General features: G+C 40.0%; 1 protein-coding gene and 1 pseudogene across 1 annotated transcript; one reads left to right on the forward strand and one right to left on the reverse strand.

Moving 5' to 3' along the window:
- LOC142150801 (uncharacterized) overlaps positions 1 to 25,248 on the forward strand; it is a 712,033-nt pseudogene that overhangs the window by 231,125 nt on the left and 455,660 nt on the right.
- Positions 7,929 to 15,794, reverse strand: KICS2 (KICSTOR subunit 2). Its single transcript, XM_075209436.1, has 3 exons — positions 15,347 to 15,794; positions 14,105 to 14,393; positions 7,929 to 11,354 (listed from the first exon to the last, which is right to left on the reverse strand). The coding sequence occupies exons 1-3, from the start codon at positions 15,681 to 15,683 to the stop codon at positions 10,544 to 10,546; spliced, it is 1,437 nt and encodes a 478-aa protein (XP_075065537.1). The 5' UTR covers positions 15,684 to 15,794; the 3' UTR covers positions 7,929 to 10,543.

Raw genomic sequence — 25,248 nt, forward strand, 5'->3', positions numbered from 1 at the left:
TCAGAGCACTGGGAGAACAAAAAAGCATAAGGTACTATCCTTTATCTCCACCTGCTGGCTGTTTGTTATAATATATATAAATATACCATTACTTATATAATTACTAAAGAAAAACTAGTTTCAAATCCCTATCTGACTTTTCCCAAGCGTCCAGGAAAAGTCAATGTGTATAATCTAGGTTCTAGGAAATGAGGGAAAGTTTAAAACACACAAATCTTCAAGGAAAATAAGGAAAGCACCCAAAGCAATTTGCGGATGACGGTTGTGGTGTATTGTGTTAATCTGCTTGTTGCAGAATGCAACATTTTTATACATTGTGAACTTTCTGTGAAAAATCACATACGTACAGTCAAATAAAATATTACAATAAGATAAAGTGAAGCTTATCATCATCTATGTTTCATGTAGCAAACATATAGTCATGTATACTGTGTAAGCATTGTATCACTTGCATGGACTACTCTACTGATCTCCTGTAGAAAAACAAGTCAAATGTATGACCTTTGCATTTGAGACCACAATATTACTGCATCAATTTTATAGGAGCTTCCTGCTTGCCACTACCCCCCTCTTCACATTATGACACTGTCACATGTAGTGTTGTCCTAACAATCGCATAAGTGGGCAGGTCACTGCCTCACACAATATAAGCACAGTCATCTCCTGCTGCTGTGCACATCCTGATATGATTTGTTATATTGTAAACATTCCTATCATCCGATTGGTTACGCTGTGAACATTCCGATGATCTGACTAATAAACAGGATACACATGGACGACCAGGAGATTGAATACAATAAGGTGGTCAGACCCTAGTCAAACACGCAAAAGGGAATGTATAATCCTGATAATGGGCCAAATGAAAGTGAATAAGGAGACTAAACTGTACATTCCAAGAAAGTGTAATATCCAGGAATACAAAATTGAGGTTTGACTGTATTTGCAAAAATACCAATATAAGTATATAACAATTTTCGCAGCATGCACAAATGTTTATAAACAGATTTTGTTTCCTGTCTTATAATATGCCATTTAATCTAAACATGCTCATATTCTTGAAGTCAACACATGGGAGAATTTACAAACAAATATCAGGCCTGAAGACATAACCTGCAAATGTCATCTTTGGCTGTTGCCGCAGACTAGAACTTAACGTTTTTGGAGCCAGACATTTGAGAAAATCTTAGTATACTTCTTTATAATCTGTATTTATATGAACATATTCATCTTTTTTAACATATTAATCTTTACATGCTGTGTGTAAATACAGTTTTCCTTAGCGAAAAAAGTAATTTGCATTATAATAGGGATACCAATTATGTGTACTGATGATTATACGGTCAGATTAAAAGCTAAATAGTTAAATTTTATTAGGGGTTTTTAACATATGATTTTGTATGGCTACATATGAGTGCAAGGACCCTGTGCGCAAGTATTTATGTTGGGTCTTAGAGGAGATAGGGTTGCTGGTGGGCAGACAAAATGTGAGGGGTTGTCATTCTGTCTTGGTTTGGGCAACATTCAGTGGAACATTCACACTTTTTTGGGAGTACATGGTAACAGGTCTTTCTTTTACTCGAGGTGCAGAAGAGGCCAGCAAGCAATAAATCCCTATTAGGAGCTATCTTACATAGCCATGCTGCGGGTGAGACCTAGCCTGTGTTTCCCTGCTTTAACCTTGTCTGCAGGCAGCCCTGGTGACATCATTTGGATGGTATTGATTTTCCCTAGCACCCAAAAACATACTAGTAGCTTAACTGGCTGCTATCAAATTGACCTTAGTCTCTTCCAATCTGTGAGTGTATGTTAGGGAAAATAGACTGTAAGCTCCAATGGGGCAGGGACTGAGTTCTTTGTGCAGCACTACGGAATTAGTGGCGCTATAAAAATAGCTGCTGCTGCTGAAGATCCACTTCTTCATTAGAGAATATAAAGTTCATACTAAACGCTATTTTCTTTACTGATTACATGACTGGGAACAAAATCAAAGAGTTTCCAGACACACTACAAGACAGGAGGCAGTTAGAGAGAGCCAGGCAGGGGTGCCTAAAGGGGGTTGGGAGCAAGTACAAGGTACTGGGCTTGTCTGTGTAGTGGGAGGAGCCATCAACCTATTGTGACCACATCCTCTTCTGCAGCATGAAATTGCTGTACTAGGGCCCGAAAGTCCTCTAGGCGGTCCTGGAGCTGGGTTACTTTCTAGTAGGATCATAGTCATACTGTAACTTAGCCTATTACAGCAAGCTGACTCTCCTGGGTTGCTGACACTGTATGACAAGAATATTCCTTCAATATGATAATGCGAACATGCAGACAGGTCCACGTGCCAATCTACCGACAGCTCAGTAAGCACAACTATGTAAGTTAAAGGATAATTACAACTTTCATATTATCATTAGATCTAATAGGTAAAAGATTGCCTAGCAAAAAAAGAATGCTGTCAGTAAGCCCCACACTTCACCAGCTTGTAAAGCTGCTGGTTTGATATTCAGAAACCCTGAGGATTTAGAGCTACTGGCCTGTGTCGGCAGCAAGCGCTTCTCTATGAATAAAAAGCCTAAAGCAGTTAGCAAGCTCACAGACTGCATTGGACACTGTTGATGCGACTGATTTGACAAGCACCAGAAGCCTTTGTTTTCCAGGCATTAAGCCAAATCTGGACATTAACATGGATGTGGCTGTCCTATGTGTGTGCTCACCCGTCAGCACGAATAACACACAATGTAACTAAGATTAGAGTGTTCCCAGCACCTTAAACTATATTACAAGTTATCATGAGAATAGGGAAGAGAGTGACATTCTTTATGTGATGATCTTTATGACAAGGTCATCAATATCATACAACAAATATTGACAATTTAGCAAAGAGTTGGCCCTTCTGCAGTCTGATGTGTGTGCCGTATTTGCACAGCAGGTGGTCCTACAATATTTCACATTCTTGTGCTACATCAATTTCACCAATAACCTTTCTATGGTTTATGTTAGCTGATAAGATGGATAGGGATATATATTTTTTCCTAGGTTCATTTCAGGATAGATAGGACTTTTGGGACAATGTTTTTAATTCCTGGGTATTATATAGGGAAAAACTGGCAATGTAAAAATATACATATATGTAGTTTTCTAGGATTCTTTTCTTAGCTATTTTCACAAAAATGTACACACAATTGTTCTGTTAAGCATTAGGAAGTCTATTTATCATGCCTAAAACCATACAGAAACACCCGCTTCCACATGGTTTAGGTAAAATGAAATTGCTATTTAATATTAGACTAATCAAGCAATTAAGCAAAACACAGCAGTCCTCAGTATTTTTAATGTGGACTTCTGTCTGACATTAGTTGTTCTATCCTATGAAGAGAGCATTGCAGGAAAGGGATCTTTGGATCCCTCCCTAGCAGGCTTCATGCCCCCTCCCACTGTCTGATGGTAAATATAGTAAAGTGATTGAGATTGTGATTTACTATAGTCTATTCTCAGACAGGCTCCTATTGGAGCCTATATCCCGGCTAATCAATTTTAATAAATGGACACGTTAAATAATTTCTCATCACTGAAAGGGCCGGATGCCTAATACCCCTCATACACAGAGGCATGAACCCGGGAATAACCCAGGTCATGTGTCTGTGTGAATGAGGAGACCTGGGTCCACGACCAGGGTTATTCCACAGTTATAGCTGGATACACTGCTGTCTGAAAGGTGCTCAAGGGTTCAGTTAAAAGCAGCTCATTTGAGGGGCTCAACTTGAAAATGCAGGGCAGACGTGGGCTCCGTGTGAAAGACAGTGACTCAGGATATACCCGGGACCAAAGTGCAGTTTGAATTGTTGCAACAAAGGTGAAACAGTGTTCATTATCCCATGTCTGACCTGGGATTTTGGTGAGAAAGGGGTATCAGGGATCTAATGTTTACATAATGCCTTCTTTGCCCCTTCTAGTTCTAACAACAATCTATTTTTACCAGCTATACTCTAAGAATTTCCTATTTAACCACATTAGTTTATTTGTAGTCTAAGGGGGGTATTCAATTGACGGCGTGATCGCCGAAAATCGAGCGCTCGAAAAATATTACCGTTAATACGGTAATTTACTCGCTGGATTTCAGCTCGCAGCTCAAGGAGCTGCGAGCTGAAATTCAGCAAGTAATTACCGTATTAACGGTAATATTTTTTGAGCGCTCACGCCGTCAATTGAATACCCCCCCTTAGTGTGTTGCCATAAAAATACATGTAAGTGTTAATTAAATATTTTTGAATTATTATTTAGTATATTAAGCTTTGATATAGAACATGACTACGTAAAGCAAGGTGGATTCACTGAAAGCCCTGGAAATCAATGTGTGAGGCTTGGGGGTATATTTACTAAGTGGTGGTTTCCGATGAACCACCAATTCTCATCTCTTTGCATCATTTTCTCAAAAATGGCAATTTTATTAAAGACAAAGCCCATTGGGATTTGTCTTTAATAAAATTGTAAATTTTAAATCATCAGAATCATTGTCTTTTTCAGTCCTTACGAACAGCTATTGGATCAAAAACATCAACTGCTTTGCTCAAAGCCTACATGAAGTTCTGAATCCTTAAGTAAGTTAGTTGAATAGATTGAAAGAAAAAAAAAAAAAAAAAAAAAAAAAAGACACCAGTCCATCAAGTTCAACCTATTTTGAATCTCCTGCAATCTCTATCTTATATTTGGCGGTTGCTTCATCCGGATAAATTTCAATTGGGGAAAAATCCCTCCTGACCCAGTATTGCAGTCCTATTTATCCCTGGATTCACTACTATCCTTCATTTTAATAAACGGTCTTAACCCTGGATACTCTTTTCTGCTAAAAATTTGTCTAACCCTTTCTCGAACATATCAATTGAATCTGCCATCACAACCTTCCCTGGCAGTGAATTCCATATCTTGACTGCCCTTACTGTAAAGAACCTCTTCCTTTGTTGGTTGTGAAACTTCCTCTCTTCTAACCTGAGGGGATGACAGCGTGTCCTATGTACAGTCCTTTAGGTAAAAAGTTCCCATGAAAGTTCTCTGTATTGACCCTTAATGTATTTGGACATAGTAATCATATCCCCTCTTGGATCCCTCTTTTCTAAAGAAAACATGCCAAAGCTGACCAACCTTTTCTAATAACGTAATGACTCCATATCCTTTATCAATTTTGTCATCCTTCTCTGAACCCTTTCTAGCTCCAAAATGTCTTTTTTTATAGAGTAATGCCCAGAACTGTATTCCATTTTCAAGATGAGGTCTTACCAACGATTTACATAGTAGCAAAATTACACCTTCTTCCCTTGCATCTATTCCCATTTTTATGCATGCTAATACTTTATTGGCCTTTGTAGCTGCTGCTTGACATTGAGCACTATTGCTAAGTCTACTGTCTATGAGCACTACCACATTATTTTCCATTATAGATTCCCATAAATTTACCCCATTTAATTTAAAGATTTTGTGCTGGTTTTTGGCCCTTAAATTCATAACCTTACATTTATCAATATTAAATTTCATCTTTCATTTGGCCACCCAATCCTCATGTTTAGTCGAGTCTCTCTGTAGAGAAACTACATCTTGCTCTGATTTTATTACCTTACAAAGTTTAGTGTCATCTAAAAAAATTGAAACTTTGCTCTCTAAACCATCACTAATGTCATTAATAAATATCTCAAAAAGAAGTGGCCCCCACCACTTAACACTTTTGACTAATTATAAAAGGTTCCATTTATCACAGCTCTAGGGAACAATATGTGTTCCCTATTCTCCAACCAGTAATCAACCCAAGTGCAAATGTTGTTTCCTAGACCCAGTTCCCTTATTTTGTAAGCCAACCTCTTGTGTGGAACTGTATCAAAGGCCTTTGAAAAATCTTAAGTAGACCACATCTACTGTACTACCATGGTCTAAGTTCCTACTAACTTCCTCGTAGAAACTATTATATTAACTATATTGACATGACCTATCCCTCACAAATCCATAATTCCCATTAATAATCTTATTATTCACCAAGTAATCCTGAACACTATCCCTTAATATACCTTTAAATAGGCTCCCCACGATTGATGCCAGGCTTACCGGTCTATAGTTTCCCGGTTGTGATCTTATTCCCTTTTCATACAACTGCACCACATCCTTGAATATTATCATGCACAATGCCTCTATATTATCACCAATACCCTCGCAATCAATTAACTTGCTGTATTCTTGGTATTGAAATTGGCTTAATATAAAGAGATACTTCTCCACCTTTCTAATTTACCATATTCCTCCTGAAGAGTATATCCTTCCAAGTCAACCTCCCAGTCATGTGTATCACCCCACCATGTCTCAGCAATACCCATCATATTGCTTGTTCATTGCTACTGGTTCTAACTCCCCCATTATACATGCCAGGCTTATTGCATTTGCAAGCATACACTTAAGTCTACTGCCCCCTTTTGGTAATTCTTTTTGCTTTGATATGACTGTTGTTCTCCATATGGGTTACACTTCCCTTACCTGGGCTTCCAAAGAGACCAATTGTTCGCTTTTCTCACAGAGGTATATACCTTGGAAGAATTGCTCCAATTGTGCATACATATGACAAGATATGCATTGAGTGAGATCTTCGATACTTCTAGCACTCCTCTTATTATGACTGAACCTACTGTGGACTCATAAATACTAACCCCTTACAAGATTCAACCCCTTCCTGGATTAAACTCCTTACCGGATAAAATTCCACACTTTAAACAGAGTGCACTTGAAATCAAAATGCATCTTATTACCTTGTAAGCTACAGTATGGAATGGGAAGTTCACATTATTTTTAATTCCCAAATATCGACCATAAATTGTAAATTATCTCATTAACGTATATCTTCAGCATTCCTGTGGAAAAATGAGCATGTAATAAAATCGTGGGAAGTATGAATTTGCAAGATAGTAATAAAAAAATAAAAAATGCAATGGACATATCTGTTAAAACAGGTGTAAGCCTGCAAGCACCTCCTCCCTAGGAAAGGAAGATGTCTATACAGGAACGCACGGCCATAACTAGGACTGTACAAGAGGGACAACCAATCAGGGAGCAAAGCTGAAAGGGGGGGGGGGGGGGGGGGGGCGCACACTTTATGAATATTTTAGGCTCATTTGGCCAAAATTGAGGGCTAAGGGGCGTGAGTTTTCCTTCTATTCCCATGTGCTAAAGTTACGGCTCTGCAGGAGTAAATATAAACAGGTCTACGTTTTTAAAGAATATTTTCTGTTATAAAGCGAGGACCCCACTGGTATTTTATTTGTATTTAAAAATGCAAGTAAAAGTGCCAGCCAGACTGCAAATCAAACTTAATTGGGCATGCTGGTGTTTTACGCGAGTTAGGAAAGTCATAGGTCAGTGAATGGAGCAGACAATGTTTGGAAAACTTCAATGTTTCTGAATGCAAGTGACAAAGCATGGTTATAAAGTAATTGGATACAAAACTAGTCATTCTCAGACCCTTTTTCGTGCGCTATACCAAAATAAAAAATGCAAGTACAATGCACACAAATTATTCCATTGGAAACGAGCCACATACAAGTCATGGGCTGTCCATGCTTGTAAGCAGACGTCCTGTATGTACACAAGATAAATGCTAGCGATTTAGGCTTTATCTTCTATTGCGGTGAACACAGAGGTGTCACTACAAATATCAAGTGGAGTGTTCTTAAAAATAAATCCAAGAGTAAAGAATTGCAATTTGATTTTAATTCAGCAGCATATTGAACTTTTAACACCCAGCCATTAGTGCAGTTATTATTCATACCCGTCCTACTAATACAGGATGTTTAACATATTGCAAAAATGCTTTTTTTTTTTTCTTTTTTTTTTTTTTTTTTTTTAACAAGAGCAAAATTTAATCTGAAGGAGAAAATAAAAAATAAATAAAACAAAAACAAAAAACAACAATATCCTGAAAAGATTTTAATACTTTGGCAATACTGGAATTGTAATGTTACAACTGCTTTCATTGTCTGGCATGGAAAAATATATTTGTATCTGTTGAAAAACTCCCACTTTATTTAAAAACCACTCTAAGGCCCAAATTCAATATCCATTGGCATGTGCAAGCCAATGTTTAAAAAGAGGTGTTCCATATACTACAATAGCAGCGAACAATGTAGTTACAAGTAGAGATTAGAAAAACTAAAGCTGCTATTGTGCCATTGCATCTGAGTCAGTACAGAAAACAAACTTTTACAGGCTAAGAAAAAAGCTGGTTATGATGGGATACAGATTGTATTGAATGTCTGACATCTATACCACATACCAGCTTGTAATAATAGGCTTGGGGAAGGCAAATGAACTTAAATATCAAAATGCAATACAACTTTGCGGTGTCCTATAAAATCAACACTAGTGTCACATTAATATCTCCTTCGTCCATCAAGGACTGCTGGAAAGCTGCAACAATAAGATGTAAACAGCTTTCAGAAAGGGATAACAAGTTGGTTAAATCATGGCAACAGTCATTGCGATTTTCCCACAATAGTAGTGAGTTTAATGATGTTGTCACGTGCAACAAACACAAATTAATGTGGAGCTTTCATGTTTTAGCAAAACCATCCCCATACAGACATTAAACAAGATGATCATACACGCATGGACCATTAAATCACTTCAATATCATGTGATTTTAACACTCCAGAAGTCATTTAATTTGTTACAGGTTTCTTTGGATGAAATATTGCATCTCATAGCGCTTATGAATCTACTACCAAAAAGTAGAGATCTTCAATAACCCTTTTCTTGCTTAAAGGGTCAATGAGCAACCTGGTCTAATTTCAAAAGGCAAATTACCCCTATCTAGTTCACCTATAACCGCAACGCAATTGTGTTAAACTTGCCCTAATGCTGAAGAAAGTTGTGCAATTCGATCTTCTAGCAGTCCCTCCAGAGCTATGTTAGATGAAACGGACACATCTGTGATATTAGAGAGGAATAACTAGTAAACATAATGTTTAAAGGCAAAATTGCACTTACAAAGGGCATCAGGCCCTGTTCACTAGAAAACCTGCACTATGGGGCATATTCAATTGTCAGCGTTACTCACAAAAGTAACGTGACTTGCGCAACATTACCGTTATTACGGTAATGGTGCGCAAAATTACCGTTAGTACAGTACCTTTAACGCCGGCTTTCTGCTCGCAGCTCTGGAAGCTGCGAGCTGAAAATCGGCTTAGAATTACCGTAATACTTTTAACAATGCGAGAAACGCGGACAATTGAATACGCCCCTATGTATGGTATATTTTCTATTAAAGGGAATATCCACCTTCAGCAAATGTTTTCCTGTAGGAACCCCGTAGTATCGGGATTTCCCATGTAATGGTAGCCTAAAAGACTAGAGGCTAGAATTTACTAAGCTGCGGGTTTGAAAAAGTGGGGATGTTGCCTATAGCAACCAATCAGATTCTAGCTGTCATTTATTTAGTACCTTCTACAAAATGACAGCTAGAATCTGATTGGTTGCCATAGGCAACATCCCCACTTTTTCAAACCCGCAGCTTAGTAAATCTAGCCCTTACTACTGTGGAGGAATCAGGGAGAGTCCAGGGACAAGCTTTCCCCCATCTATCCAATAGCATACTTTAGAAGCACATATACTTTACCATACAGTAGTGTAATCAATAACACAGTCTAGAGCAGCGTTTCTAACCCAGTCTTCTCACACCCTCAACAGCTCATGGTTTTAGGATTTAAATAATCATTCACAGCTGACTTGGCTGGGTGAGTAATTATCCTTCCTCTTTCCAGGCAGAAATCCTGAAGACAAGAGCTGTTAGGGGTGTGTGAGGGCTGTAGTTTAGAAACACTGCTTTAGAGTGAGAGAAGAGAGGGGTCTATAAAACCACCACACTGCTGCATGCCACCGTTCTATATTTCTTTCCCATATGTTTACATTACAAACATTGATGCTACAGGGAACTAGGGGAAAAATCATTCCAGTATGACAGGTGTGCCAAAAAGTGGTCTGTGTGCTGGATGCAGCCCTTCAAGGAATGTGCGAGACACTCACTTTGCCCGACAAGCTCAAGAGACTCTGTGGTATGACATTTAATAGTATTCTGCACATGAGCAACTACTTAAAAGATATATACAGCCCTTTTTACTGCATGCAGTAGGTGGTACATTCCCTTTGAAATCCATGGATTGCTTATCGCTAATCTAAAAGATATATCCTCTCCAAAGTGCCCTCCTTCCGTGTATATGACGATGGACTCCCCCCTTCTGCACTTGTGGAATCCCTGAAGAAATCAGTCATTCACCCAAGAGGTCTTCTCCAGTATACAACAGATTTCTCCAGAGGTCCCCAGCTCACAATAGAATAAAGTTCCAGTGAATAATCCCTCACTGTATTAGTAAAGGAGGTGGGCAGTGCATTTTGAAGAGGACATGACCTTTAACAGCTGTTCTACCACATTCTATATAATAGTAAATGGCCATTATTTAATTAGGGTATAATTTACTTTTCTATAGACAAAGAATAGGATAATTGGCCATTGGTTTAGCTTAACTTATCCCTTTTAACCTTTTGAACCTGGCTTTAAGCTTGCAAACACTCTTGAACTCTTGAGAGAATGAGAAAGCTCATTGAGAAAGGATATTAAGTGGGAATCTTTCTCCGATTTTTTTGACTCAAAAATCACCACAAGAGTAAAATGTGGCTCAGGACGGGTCAGAAAATATGTTCTTTGAACTTTGTCATCGTAGAAGTGAACAACTTTCTCTAAGGTGTTGAGGTCTGCACTCTTGTCCGTCATTATCAGAATGACATTGGACCAGTGCACAACAGGTCTGTCACTTGGTAGTGACACTATTGCAGGATATTGGTCCACTCCTTTGGGGGCTTCTCTGTAAGAATCTGGATGATGGTACCCATGACCCTGGAAGCTTTCAGAACCCCGGTTATCAAATATTAAAGACACATTGATGGCATCATATTTTCTAATGAAGCTGGAGATTTTTCCAAAATAATCTGGATTAGTTTTAGCAGTGAGGGTCTTCATCTCTGAGGTCTGCCGACTTAAAGCTTCATGGAAATAAAAGCTGAACTTGGCAAGGAAATTATTTTTACATTTCATGAGCCATAAGAAGAGATGTGGAGGTTGCACAGCCTTCTGTGACTGCCCTCCAAATAAGTGTTTCTTGGTCTCTTTTTGTTTCTCAAATATCTGTCCCCAAGTCTGTAGTTTAGTGTGGGCGTTGTGCAAGTTTACTAGGGAAAGGAGGAACTTCCATTCATAGATCAGGCTCTGGGCCTTTAAAAGATGGGCAAGAACATCTACTTCAAGCTGGAAGCCATTCTCTAGAGGAGACAGTATAGGATGGTGAAACCTACAAAACAAAAAGCAAAATGATAAAAATCCCCACCAAAAATATAATTAAATAAATATCACCAAACATACGTATCCATTCTGTATAGCCACACTGAATTAACCATGACGGTATTGGTAAAACATCAGCCATTGAGTCACTCTTAATGACTTTTTTTTCTATAGTAAGAAGTCTGTTTTTTTTTTTAATATTCTAAAAATAGTAACACAATAGTCAGCTATGTATGACTTCTTCAGTCTTAAACAGTACATTAGTCAAACTTATTTTTCAGTAACAATCTAATTCTAGGCGCCAATACTGCTAAAATGTAAGCACCCCTTGTCACACTGTAGTTTCTAATGAAAAGAAACAAACACATGGTACACAGTAAAACATCTCTTGACATTTTAAGGCATAATTACTGTCAGAAATATTTTTAAGATACATGAACTGTTGTAGTTATTGAAAGAGCTGGGAAACTAGGAATGATGTAGGGCAGAAGTAACCAACAATTGGTCAAACCTACAATTCACAAACATTCACTTAAACTCTGAAGAAGAAAACAGATTTCAAAACAATAAGCAAGGGGTTGATCTACTATGCAAAGGGGCTGTGTAACAGAGGGGAAAATACAACTAAAAAAGACAACATCCTAGGAGCTAATGTGCACAGTGAGAAAATAAACAAATTCTGAAGAGAGGCTGGAAACATCTGTAATATAACAAATATAAAGTACTTAAAGTAAAAATAAAACGAAGGAAAGGCCTTCACAGTCCCCAATGTGTTATTGAGGCGATATCTATTATTGTGAAGAGCACTGGAAGGATGGGGACAGGATGGATAAATAATGGTGATGATGATAAACAAACTGCCAACCATCTTGAAATTACTTTTATAAACTTACTGTAAGGCTCAAATGAAGTCTGACAATGCTCTGGTTATGACAAACCCCCAGTCATTAAATTATTAGTTATTGTTATGTATACAGCTTTTATAGCATTAACCCTTCTACTATCAGTGGCCCCTGACGAAATGACAACTCTAAAATCACCACCATGTTTTACATTTTCAGAAAGCATGTTTTATGGAAATAACGTATATTTTACTCTACCTACATAGAAGTATATATTTTTTTAGAAACAGATAGCTGTGCTGGTACTGCAGACAAGTAAATGTGCTCTTTCATTTAATCGTCCATTATATGAAGAAAACTGTATTTTTTAAAAATACTTGTTTGTTTTGTGATGTTCCATGAATTAATTTAATCCACAATATATACACCATATTTTATTCTGTGACTTTACAGAGATAACAAATATGTACACTTCATTGGAAGTTTGATCCATGCTTTGGACCAGAATACAATATATATTTATAAGGTCTCTGGGTTTGTTTGTTTTTAACTTTAAAAAAAACAAACCCAAAAAACATTTTCTTACACAGTTTTATTTTCGTGTTGCATTTATTAATATACAACACCATGGGCTTGGATGGCATAGATATAGCCCTATGTCAGTGTCACATGTGTAGTGTAGTTTTGGAGAAAATGACCCCTCCTCTGCAGTAAACGTCATTTCTCACAAAGTTCAACACCCTGGTGAACTTTGAGTGAATACAGCAATAACCATTTCTTTACATCTATCCACTGATATCCACTGATATTGCACTTTTCAGATGAAACCATCTGAAAAAATACATTAAAAATAGTAAGATTTTTTTTTTATTATGGGCTTGATCTCACAATTGCTTCTAAAGCCTTATAATGCAGCACTACCTAATCCATCACCCATGAATGTGCACCACCAGTACAATAGGGTGTATTGTGAAAATGGCAAGAGAATAGAAAGCACAACACTTTAATGCAGGCCTGTCCAACCTGCGGCCCGCCAGATGTTGTGAAACTACAAGTCCCAGCATGCCCTTCCAGCTCAGGTTGTCTACTGGCAAAGCATGCTGGGGCTTGTAGTTTCACAACATCTGGAGGGCCGCAGGTTGGACAGGCCTGCTTTAATTACTTTTTCCAGCACGTTTGTGAGCAAGCTATTATTGCAAATATATGGATACTGCACACTGAAGGTATCCAATCAGCACTATGAATGCCAGCATTGAGGTGGACTAATTAGTGGGAAGCTATTAATAAATGAGCAACTCTACCATACAAACAACTTATGTTAAAAATCTGGGAGATCTATTATTACGGTTAAAATATATATTTTGTTAGTTTCCATAGTTTAATATTCATAACGTGTACATACTTCCCCAGGGGTGCACGGAGGATTGTCTGGGGGAGGGGGTGTTTCTCCCCGCCGACCGAAAAAAAGAAAAAAAAGAAAAAAACCACGAGAGAGAGAGCTGCTGCGCATGCGCCCGCGCAGCAGCTCCGTTTCGCCAGCGCTGTCCTATACAGCAGCCGCGGCGCTGTCTAAGAAGCGTCTGCGGCGGTGCTGTATACAATACAGCACCGCCGCGGACGCTTCTTTGACAGCGCCGCTGCTGCTGTATAGGACAGTGGCCACTTAGTTAGCGCAGGGGGGGGGTTTCTAGAGACTCAGAAAGCCCCCTGCGTGCGCCACTGCTTCCCCATCAGTATCCCTTCTTTCAGAACGTGTTAACGCGAAGTGAGGAAGTGAGTGTGGGGGGGGGGGGGGGGGGGGGGAGGTACAGTGTATAGATCTAGATCAGAAAGTCCCCTAATTCTAATTACATATGCATTTTATTCTTCACCTAATAATCTGTCAGCTGCAGTATTTCTTCAAGGGTATGGGCCTCACCTGGAGTTGTACTTTTTTAAAATGGCTTCCAAGATGTTAACTAGCTCCTCGGAGTTTATGAATTTTTGACTGCTCAGTGTGTACATTTTCTCGTAGAAATCTGCAATTTCCATGCGAGCCTGAACAAAATAACACAGTTGTTCTGACAGATGTGAAAGCAGTTCTTCCAAGTGAGGAGCTGTCCCACCAACGGCATTTCTACCTGTAGTTACCACTTTCTTGAGTTCATTGTACAGTGAGGTATAATTTGTCCTGATAGAATCTTTCCTACTAAAGAACGACTGTCCACCTGAAAACAAAAAGAGACCACCAGCATAAATCCACTGACTTGTAAAAAAATGCAATATTCCATGACTAGCAACTATAGTAATGGTATTACACCATGCAAACACTTAAAGATCTACAGGTACTCAATCCTCCCGTCACTACAGAGATCTGGCATACTAAACATTCTTCAGGGATTACGACAGGAGAATTATGTTTAGGACATTCATTCAATGGTTGCCATTCAAACTCTTCTATAAGAATACAAGGTTCAGTAGGCTGGACCTTGGAAATTGAATGGGATCTTAGAAAAGGGAACTTTGTAATTCTACTAGTAATAGGGGACATGGGATTGTGTAATAGGACATTTGCTTCCAGACCTTGATTACTGCACTTTTAGTACAGAGTTTAAGGGTAAGACCACTTGTCAGAGGCAGACTACTGCAAGTGGCTTACAAACATGGTCCAAGAAGGCAGTGCAGATACTAAATATAACAAAGCCACAGCAACAATACATCACCTACAATTCATCCTAAAAAGGGTAAACAGTACTGACCATACTAATAACACAAACAAGGACAGAAACTACAGATTCAAGTGAGGTGCTTTCTGTAAATAAAATGGAAGACGATATCATTCAGCGATATATATAACGAGAGAGAGAGAGAATATATATCTCCACTATTCATCATCCATGACTTCACACAGTCAACTTTTCACAAGAAGAAAAATAACTAAACCAAATCTTTCCGAATTGCATGAATAGTATTCTATGGTATAATCTATTTTGCTGAGTGATATAGTGACAGTTCATACTAGCGATCTGTGTAAAAATTTCTGACAGTTTTACATTAGCTGACCTTCAAAATATATATAGTCGGTTTGCACCTATGCCACCCGAAATTGCGAACATTTAACCTTTAGGTCGGCTACTTAGAGAGATCTACTAAAAGAGCCAGTGTGACAGTAGAGAGTTACCCGGCTTCTGTCCAAGGAAGCTCATGCTGTGATAAGCTTTCTCCGCAGCAGCCAGGTGAGCCAGCGCTGCCAGCATGGACGACCACGACACCCCGGCATACTTGTTAGCTTCTTTCTCCCTCTCCACGTGGTCCTTGGCTTTGTCATAGGAGAAGTGGCCGAGGTGGGAGAAAAATGTCTGCAGCACGGTCTGCTCTGCCGTCACTGCCGGGGTCGTAAGCGGGATCATCACCGAGGTCGTCATCAGCAGCAGCGACTCCTCGTCTTCGTCATCCTCCTCCCCCAGCACCAGCCCCGGGGCAGACGGAGCATCGCCCGCTTCCTGGGGCACCACCATGCAGGGGACCCGCTGCAGCGGAAGCGGAGAGAACCGGGCACGCCGGGCAGGAGACACAGTTCTGACAGCGCACTGTTTACCTGGCACACGTGACTACGCCGGAAACGTGACGGCCCTTACTGACGTTACTTTCTGTTTGTCTTCTGAATAGCTTTATTGATAACAGACATAGTTAATAGCGTTATTGCTGCAATTCTATAGTGAGTTAACACATAAGTGGATCATAAAGGACGTTAAAGCTGACAGTACAATGATACGTTATATCATCAGTCTGCCAAGTATTTAATGTCCTTCGTCGTCCATAACAATGGGTCGTGCCTGAAAACTGGCGCACGGCAAAACATGTAACCTATAGCAACCAGTTTATAACAGATTTGTAGTACAGCGTGGAAAGCGAAAGTAAACATTTAGCAACACAATTTTTGCAGTGCAACATGTGTCATTAATGTCCCCCATCCTACCAATTTCTTTTCTTTTTTTAAAGAAAAACCATAGTGCATATTACTATGCAGCACATGTTATGGCTTATTGAATGAAAGTAGTTAAAAGGTTACGGGAGTGGACATTCTCCTCTCTGCTGCGTTGTCATTTACTGTGGGTTCCATTTGCAAACTACATGTTTGTCACTACCCTATTTGGGGTTGTACAATATGCATTATCTCTAGAGATGAGCGGGCTCGGATTCCGCTAATCCGAGCCCACCCGAACAGTGCGGATCCGAACGGGATCCGAGCACTATATCCAAAACCTTAAATCCGAACCAAAACCTTTCGTCAGGTGTTTTGCGAAATAAATCCGAACCCAAAACCTCAAGCAAATCCGAATCCAAAACACAAAACACGAGACACCAAAAGTGGCCGGTGCACATCCCTAATTATCTCGGACTGTGATTGAGGACATTGCTGGATCTCTCACATTGCCTTTTAGAGACATTTTACATTTTTTTGGTCCACTAATGCTATTTAGTATTTATTATTGACATCGCCGTTCCAACATTATTCAGCTGCATTCCTCTTGCAAGATCTACTAACTTACTCATTGTTTGCTGTTCCAGAATGGTGATTATTATGTTACATGCATACATTCCATATGGTATCTCTTGGGTAGAAAGTGTCCTTTTGGACCCTAACCAGGTGCAGGCAGGGCTGGGGGGCTGCCCCCTGGGCTGGTCCCATAATGGGCTACCTTGGGCTGGGTCACTGGGCCACCTGCATTTTTACCTTTAAAATAGGTTGCTGAATCGAGTATTGCCCCCCCCGGGATAAAATTTGGCTGACCCTAATCCCCCTTTAACTCAAGGGCGGACCTAGATTTTTTTGGGGGGTGGAGGGGATTTTTGCCCTGCCCCTTTTTTTCCTATTAGAAGCATGGCGCTTCCAGTGGCAGCTCACTATACTGATGTTCCCGGTGGCTGTCAGCTAAGCAGATAATGCAGCTCGGCCGCGCTGATTGTTAAGACACAATCAGAGCGGCCGGGCAGGATTCTGTCAGCCACAGAGAACATCAGTATACTATCTGCTACTACTGCTGGAGGGGGGGGGGGGTTGGTTGATTGCCCCGATTGCCCACCCCTGGATCCGCCACTACTGTAATTCTCTCCTTCCAAACTTTATCTGTTTTGGGTTTAATACATTGACCCATAGAAAAGTAGCCATTATTTACCCCCAAACGTGTTTGGTTTATAAAGTGAATGTCATAGCAACTGCTGTGTGAATTTATAATGTGCCATTTTTAGCTTTGGCATTAAGCTTTATCTTGTGTTAATTTATACATACAAGTCTCCTGACGTGTCATTGTATTTTTCAGTATGATCACAAATGCCTTGGTTTATGCAGTCTCTTTTGGTATTTTAATTCTGTATACCGTTTATAGTTGTATGTATTCTGTGTTCTATGACATACCTGCCAACCTGACTCCCTTTCACTGTTTGAAAATACGCTGTTTCCGCAACTATCAGAGCACCACTGTTAGCTGGAGACTAAGATGCTATCTCTCAACCACCTGAAGAAGTCCACCCAAACTCTACAGCAGGGGGTGGTAGAGTGCATTGCCTGTCCCCTTAGCAAAACTTGATTAAAGCACAGCAAAACTGTAACGTTTTTGTTTTTTTTTACATTTTTGCAAGGTCAGATAACATTATAACCAACATGCAGAGAAAACAAGCATATAAATGAATAGCGAGCAAGAGATAAGACCAGCGTATTATCATAGTTAATCAATGCAGAGGTGTCAAGTTACATATATTGAGATTGACCAAGGATTTTAAAAAGTGAGAGAGAGAAGAAAGACACAAAAGAGAGAAGTGAAGCAGGGAGTAAAGAAGGGAAACTAGATCATAGGAGATTAGGCATGAAGGGAAGACAGGAAAAGTAAAGGTTAATGGGAGAAGGACGGACTGAAGGAGGTATAATGTCAAGTGAAAGGAGAAAAAGCCTGAAAGAACGAGAGCCATGGGTTCCAAACCTTGGTGAAAGATTTAGATGACCTATTAATGATGCTAGTCCTGTATTCCAAGCGCTGAACTTGCCACACTCTATCAATAATATCCAGCGTTGTCCTATTCAAGCCATGGCTTCTTTGCACTCTTCATGGACACAGTTCCAGGGACACTCTACTACAAAGACACCAAGACAAGACTGCACCCGATTCCCTGCTCTTCATGGCTGAGTTCTTGAATTGTTAGTAAAACTGATCCAGCAGGAAAACCCCAAATTACTGTCCTCCAGATATAAGATAAACATTTTTGGGTCTGCAATTGCACAGATGACATAATGTTATCCCTTACATATCTTCTTGTATCCCTTCTGTTTTATCTTTGCTATCCCAATATGCTTCAGTGTTGGCGCTAAACATAAGTCAATGATTTGGGCTATTCTAGTCCCTACTAATAAACAAGAAATATTAATACTCAGATTTGGATTTCAGTTGAAAGATTGCTACACCTCATACTTAGAGACATCAAAGTAACTGATTTCACTCTTTAAGTGGAACCATCCACAAAAGTATAGAGTACTTAAGGCTGCATTCAATAAATGGTCTGATTAAAAAATATCTTGGATCGGTAAGGTCCAAACGGTAAAAATGGTGGTACTAATCAGTCTATAAAACTTATTTAAGACCATCTCAATTCTTGTATCTAATCTAGCATCTATGCTTTCATTTAGAGTAATACACATCCAAGGATTAAAAGTTAAATACTGCATGCACACAAAAAGTTAGGATGTTTAGCAGTTTCTAACCTTTATTTATTAATCACCACACGATAGCCAATCAGTGATCGCCCACTCTTCCCACTTGTGCCCAAGCAGGGTGACTATACAAAATTTCTGTCCACCAATCAGATCCAGCGCTAAGTGTTCACCAGTTCCTCCTTACCGTCAGTGATGTCATTAACTTGGGGGTACATTTATCAAGCTGCGAGTTTTCGACAGGTTTGAAAAGTGGAGATTGTACCTATAGCAACCAACCAGATTGTAGCTATCATTTTGTAGAATGTACTAAATAAATGATAATTAGAATCTGATTGGTTGCTATAGGCAACATCTCCACTTTTCAAACCTACCGGAATACTATGTTATGTATATTATATAGCATAAATATGTATGCCAGTAATTGTGTAGCTACCTAAAGTGGAATACAATTGTCAGGCACCTAATGGATGCACCTTGCCATGCGGGGTGCTCCCTAAGTATACAGGGCATCCTATCCCTCAATATGACCTTACTAATGGGTTGACTTGTCTCCAATAATCATAATCATGGCTGTAAGGTAGGTAATTTATATTCCTAATTTTCACTGGGGCAAAGACTGGTGTGAATGAGTAAACTTTCCTTGTAAAGAGCTATGTAAGTAAAGATAAATCATCCTGCAGATTATGCTTTTGAAACTAAATAAAATGTGGTGCAGTGCATTTGGCTGGTATTTTAGGAAAGCTCCTGTTAATCTATAGTATAGTGACAACTATAAGACTATTTTGTTGTTCCTTCCTATTTTATTATTAATATTATTTTGTGTATTGACATAAAAAGCAGTGAAAGTTTTGGGTAGGGTGTCTCCATTAATTTGCCATAGATAATTATGCCATTGACATGGATGGTAACAACAAAGTGCAATCTAATAAACAATTCACTTACACGGTTTGTCAGTGGGGCGATCATGGTCCTTAGTCTTGGCAAATGGATATTATCCTTACCTTCAAAATGTTTCTACAGGGTCTAGTTTGCCAAAACACCTAAACAAGGCAGATTCCTTCCGGGAGAACGTCCTGTGGACAGATGAGACCAAATTAGAGCTTTTTGATAAAGCACATCCTTATGTTTACAGAAAACAAATTAAATCTTTAAAAAAAAAGAACTCCTTCCCTACAGTCAACTATGGGGGAGGTTCAGTGAGATTTTTGGCACTGGGGGGCCAGAACGCGTGTATGGCATCATGAAATCTGGGGATTACCAGGGCATTTTGGAGCACAATGTTGAACCCAGTGTCAGAAATCTGGGTCTCCATCAAAGGGTTTCCAGCAGAATAATGACCCCCAAACAACAGTCCAGATCTAAATCCCATATAACACCTGTGGGAGAAGGAACCTTCAAATCTGGGAGAACTGGGGCAGTTTGCACAAGAAAAGTGGATCCAACTGTGAAAAGAGGTGCAGAAATTCATCAAAAGCTGTGCTATCATATATTAAGTCTATGACGTCAATAACTTTGTCAATGCCATTTCTTTTCATTTTCTGATATAAACGGATACATCATATTATTATAAATATCTTGTAGAATTGTGGAGACCAAATAGTGTTATTAATTTCAACTTATGCTTAGAGGAAATTGTTTATATCCAAGCTATACTAGCAATGAGTTAGCCAGCCATTATATTCCATTTAATGTGTAAGTACCATTGTTATTACCATGGCCTAGGTGAATAACCCTACAAAAAGTGGAAAATCAATGTAGTTGCAAAATCACCTACTTTGTATGCCTTGTTTATTTAAATATTTTCCTTATTTTGCTAGTAAACTGTATGCAGAGAAGCTTTAAAGAAGAGCTATCATACTATATTTAAGATGCAAAATTATATATAACTAGGTCATGCGCATTTTACTTCCATTTATGTCTTTGCTACAACACATCCTGTCACTACATGGAGAGCTCATATTGACAAAACATTATAGAAAGAGGAATGGTTCCTCCGTCATAAGCTGCTACCCAAAAAGAAACAATAAACATCATTAAAACTTGAAATAACTCACAAAAATTGTCACGGGCACTAGGAGTCTTGCCCAGGATTTCACCAGTTGACTATGCTTACCAGAGAGGCGGAGTTTGCACAGCAGTCCTCTGGCAGCAGGGTGAATAGTGGAACGTATATAACAGCAGATGGAGAGAGGATGCCAATGGAAATGATGATAGTCAGTGACTTGCAGCTATACTGCTAAATGAGTCAGCGACTTGCAGCTATATTGGTAGATGAGTCAGTGACTTGCATCTATAGTGGAAAGACAGGTTTGAACCACGGAGACCAGGTTGGACGTGAGCAGGTGAAGGAAGGTAACAGGAGAGTCAGTGGTCTGCGTACAGCAAGTTGTACCACTGCTATGGTGAGAAGACTTGTCCAGGTGCAGTTAGGTAGCGGCGAAGTCAGTGGTCTGCGTACAGCAAGTTGTACCACTGCTATGGTGAAGAGTAGTTCAGGTGCAGATGAGTGGAGGCATGCAAAGAGTCGATGATGGTATGAAGACACTGAGAGCACAGAGGAACTTGTTCCAAACAGATATGCAGCGATTACAGCTGATAGTCTATAATGGTATGTATACCGCTGCTGAGTAGAGAGGCTTGCACAGAGTGGATATGCGGGATAATAACTGATAGTCAATCACAAGTATGCATATCACTGCTGAGTAGAGAAGCTTGTTCCAAACAGATATGCAGCGTAACAACAAATAGTCTATAGCGGGTATGGATACCGCTGCTGAGTAGAGAGGCTTGTCCTAAGCGGATATGCAAGGTAACAGTTGATAGTCAATAACAAGTAAGCATACCGCTGATGAGTAGAGAAGCTTGTCCACGAGAATATGCAGGCACAGCAGGGACGCTGAACGGCTGTAGCGGGTATGGGAACCACAGGTGAGCAGAGCAGGTAATCAGAAGCCAGCTGAGGACACGAGCAGGATACAGGAGTCTGTAGCGGGTATGAGAACCGCTGATGAGCAGAGCAGGTAATCCAGAAGCCAGATGAGGACACGAGTAGGATACAGGAATCAGTAGCGGGTATGGAAACCACCGATGAGTAGCACAAGTAATCAGCAGGGAGCTGAAGACACTAGCAGGACACAGGAGATACCTTCAGAGACTCACAGGGAATGAGACTTAAGATCAGGCAACGAGGTAATGAGCACAGGTGCCTTAAATAGGGAGAGGTGCCTGATCCACCAATGAGATTAAAAGCAAAGGTCATAAGTTCTTGGATGCTGCGCATGCGCAGTGCATCAAGATGGCGGGCGGCCACGGCTCAGGACAGGCGCCGGCAGGAAGGCTAGGGAACCATGCACCAGCGCAGAGGCACTCGCGGTCCGGTGAGTGACAAAAATTATTTAATAACAGAAAAAAAACATACTTCGGTGGTTCTCCTTTAAATTGTACATGAATATAAATATGTTAGAGGATGTCAGCCTTGTTCAGAAATCTCTAGTTGAGTATGTGTGGGTATGAAATCCACTTTCTGAGATCGTAAGCTCTCAGATAGTGGAGGTAGAATGTCCTAATTACCTGCAGGAGTAACAGCAAAGTTGTATTTATGGGCTTTGTATACGCAAGTGGATACATTTAATTGAATGTCAAAATGTATGTTTTTACTTATGTAATTGAGGTTTTGTGGTATTTGCATGTATCTGGTTATTGAGTTACCATTGACGATATTCCGAACACAACAATTATCCATTATGCTAATTGTTTGGATTGGCACTCCTATGTGATTGGACATTATCATCTACATTATGCGACTGTTTGTTCTAACCCCGATGCCTTGATAAAGATTGTTTTAATGGAAATGTGTCGGCAAGGGGCAGGCACCACAAAGGAACGCACACCAGATGGAGCATCTTTCTCCCATCTCCTAAAAGTTGTGGAAGGAACTGGCTGGCTACCTCATGATGTGAGAGATGTTCCTATCTACATGCTGATTTACATCGGATATGGGGTAAGGGTCCAACCTTAGAGGTGAAGTCCGTTCCTTCTGTTAGGGAGCAACACTTTGCCACCATTCTCTTTTGTTATCCCAAATGCACCCTCTTTCCGCAGTAGGAGGGGCTTACAAATGCTGCCACCACTGGACTCCTTATCGGCATCCAGAACCTGTTTCTTCTGGGTAACTGATGTCCTGTTACTGGTGTACCTGGGCTGGTACTCCTGACCTCTTCCTACAGATCAGGGGTGCTGTGGATGGATCCCCCCTGGCCTATCACACTGACCAGGGCTGCAGGGTAGCAGGCAGAGCGGTGGTACCGAAAAAGCTGGGTCTAACCTCAGAGACAGCCGGAGAACGGATTAGATTTAGGGTCTAATCTGCAGGTCACAGGAATACAGCAATATTGAAGATGTTTTCAAGCAGGTCTTTGGAGCAAGTGTTTATTTTCTCTCACACTGGAAGGAGGTAGCAGTGCTCAGGTCAGATGAATTCAGAAAAACATTTTTCAATACAAGCCACTGCCTTTTATACAGTTTGGACACAGGTTATTTTTAGAATCAGGAAGCAATGTGTTTACATGTATTGCAAAGTCAACAATATTTACACTTATCTGTGAAATTCTAGAGATGCTGTGATGTCCTGCATCATGTGCTGTTTACAATATTCAGAAAGGTTTGAACACCATGACAAAAGGCCACACAGTAACGACCCCCTGCTGGGTCTTTGGCAGGGCCGGTGCTAGGGTTCTCAGCGCCCTAGGCAAAATTTCAAAATAGAGCATGAGGTGCCAATAAAATAATTATTTTATCCACCATAGTGTCTAAATCAAAGATAGAACATGAAGTGCCAAATAATAGTAATTTTTCCACCGCATAGTTTGCAAATGAAATATAGAGTATGACGTGGAAAATAGTCAATTTTATACCATTGAAAAAATACTATTTTCCACCTCATGATCTATATTTAATTTTCAAGCTATGTAGGAGAAAAATTAATATTATTTGGCACTTCATGCTCTATCTTTGATTTGAAAACTATGGTGGATAAAATAATTATTTTATTGGCACGTCATTCTCTATTATTGACTTTAAGCAAGTCAAATATAGAGCATAAGGTGCAATAAAATAATTATTTTATCCACCATAGTTTTTAAATTGAATATAGACCATAAAATGTGACATAATAATAAAATATCCCACCCCCAACATTTTTTTGGGCCTCCACACTTCCCCTTTGGGTACCCCATTTTTTATAGAATGAAATTAATAATACAAAAAAAAAAAAAAAAAAAAAGAAAGATACTTACTGTTTTTAATCCTGAAGGCTGGTCAGATGCAGGGAGGCTCTTCTGTAATGGCTGCCCACCGCTCCTCAGCTTCTTTACACCGAAGGAGAGGGTGGAGCAGCCAGTGCATGCTGGGAAAGGAGGGGGGCGCTGGGTAGCAAACTTTATTCACACTGTCTGTCACTGACAGACAGTGTGATATACATACTGCACAGGCGCCGCGGCCGCCGGGTAGAGAGACCCAGTGTCACCTGACCACTGACATCAGTGATCAGGTGTGTGATAGACAGTGGGAGCGATGTGCCGGCGGACAGTGAAGAAACAGCGGCGGCACCCCGCTGCCGCTGCACCTCTCCCACTTCTCACCGCTGACTAGATTTTCAAATCTAGTCAGCGGCAGCGGCGCCCTGTAGGTCCCAGCGCCCTAGGCAACTGCCTAAGGTTGCCTAATGGGAGCGCCGGGCCTGGTCTTTGGCCAGAGAAGGCATTTGACACTTCATCACAGAACTTAGTTAGCAATTCCTGGTATCAGACTCCCTCCCCATATGCCTATTGGAGGTTTCCACTAGTAACCTTACAAACCCCAAACAATGACACTTCCATACAAAACACATCCCAGTACACAAAAGACCTCCATCCAAAAATGGCTCATTGTATCAGATATATACATCAGAAATAAGGCATTTCCTTTAGAAAGGTTAAAACAGAAAAACAAATTTTCGACCCTGGTCTCAGAAACAACGATTTCCTATCTCAAAATATACACAATATCAAACATAAGTGCATGTGCAATTATATAAATAAGCGCCCGGTGCTATATCCTTTGAATAAATTTATACCAGAAATTATATATCAGTGATCCAGTCACACTATTGTTGCTTTTATTTACTGTTTTAATCCTCTTCTACAATGTTTGGAATGAAATCTGAAAATGTATAATTGGAGTAACATTGTACTGATTGTATCTGTTATGAACTCCCAAGCCAGTACAGTGAAATTTGGGGACTACTCTGAAGGCCCGGTGTTCGCTGGAGCCCCTAGTGGTGGGGACAGACTGGGCTGCGGGCCGACCGAGGGTCGAGTAACGTATAATGGCTTAAA

The sequence above is a fragment of the Mixophyes fleayi genome, chromosome 4 (assembly GCF_038048845.1).
Source record: "Mixophyes fleayi isolate aMixFle1 chromosome 4, aMixFle1.hap1, whole genome shotgun sequence".
NCBI classification, from domain to species: Eukaryota; Metazoa; Chordata; class Amphibia; order Anura; family Limnodynastidae; genus Mixophyes; species Mixophyes fleayi.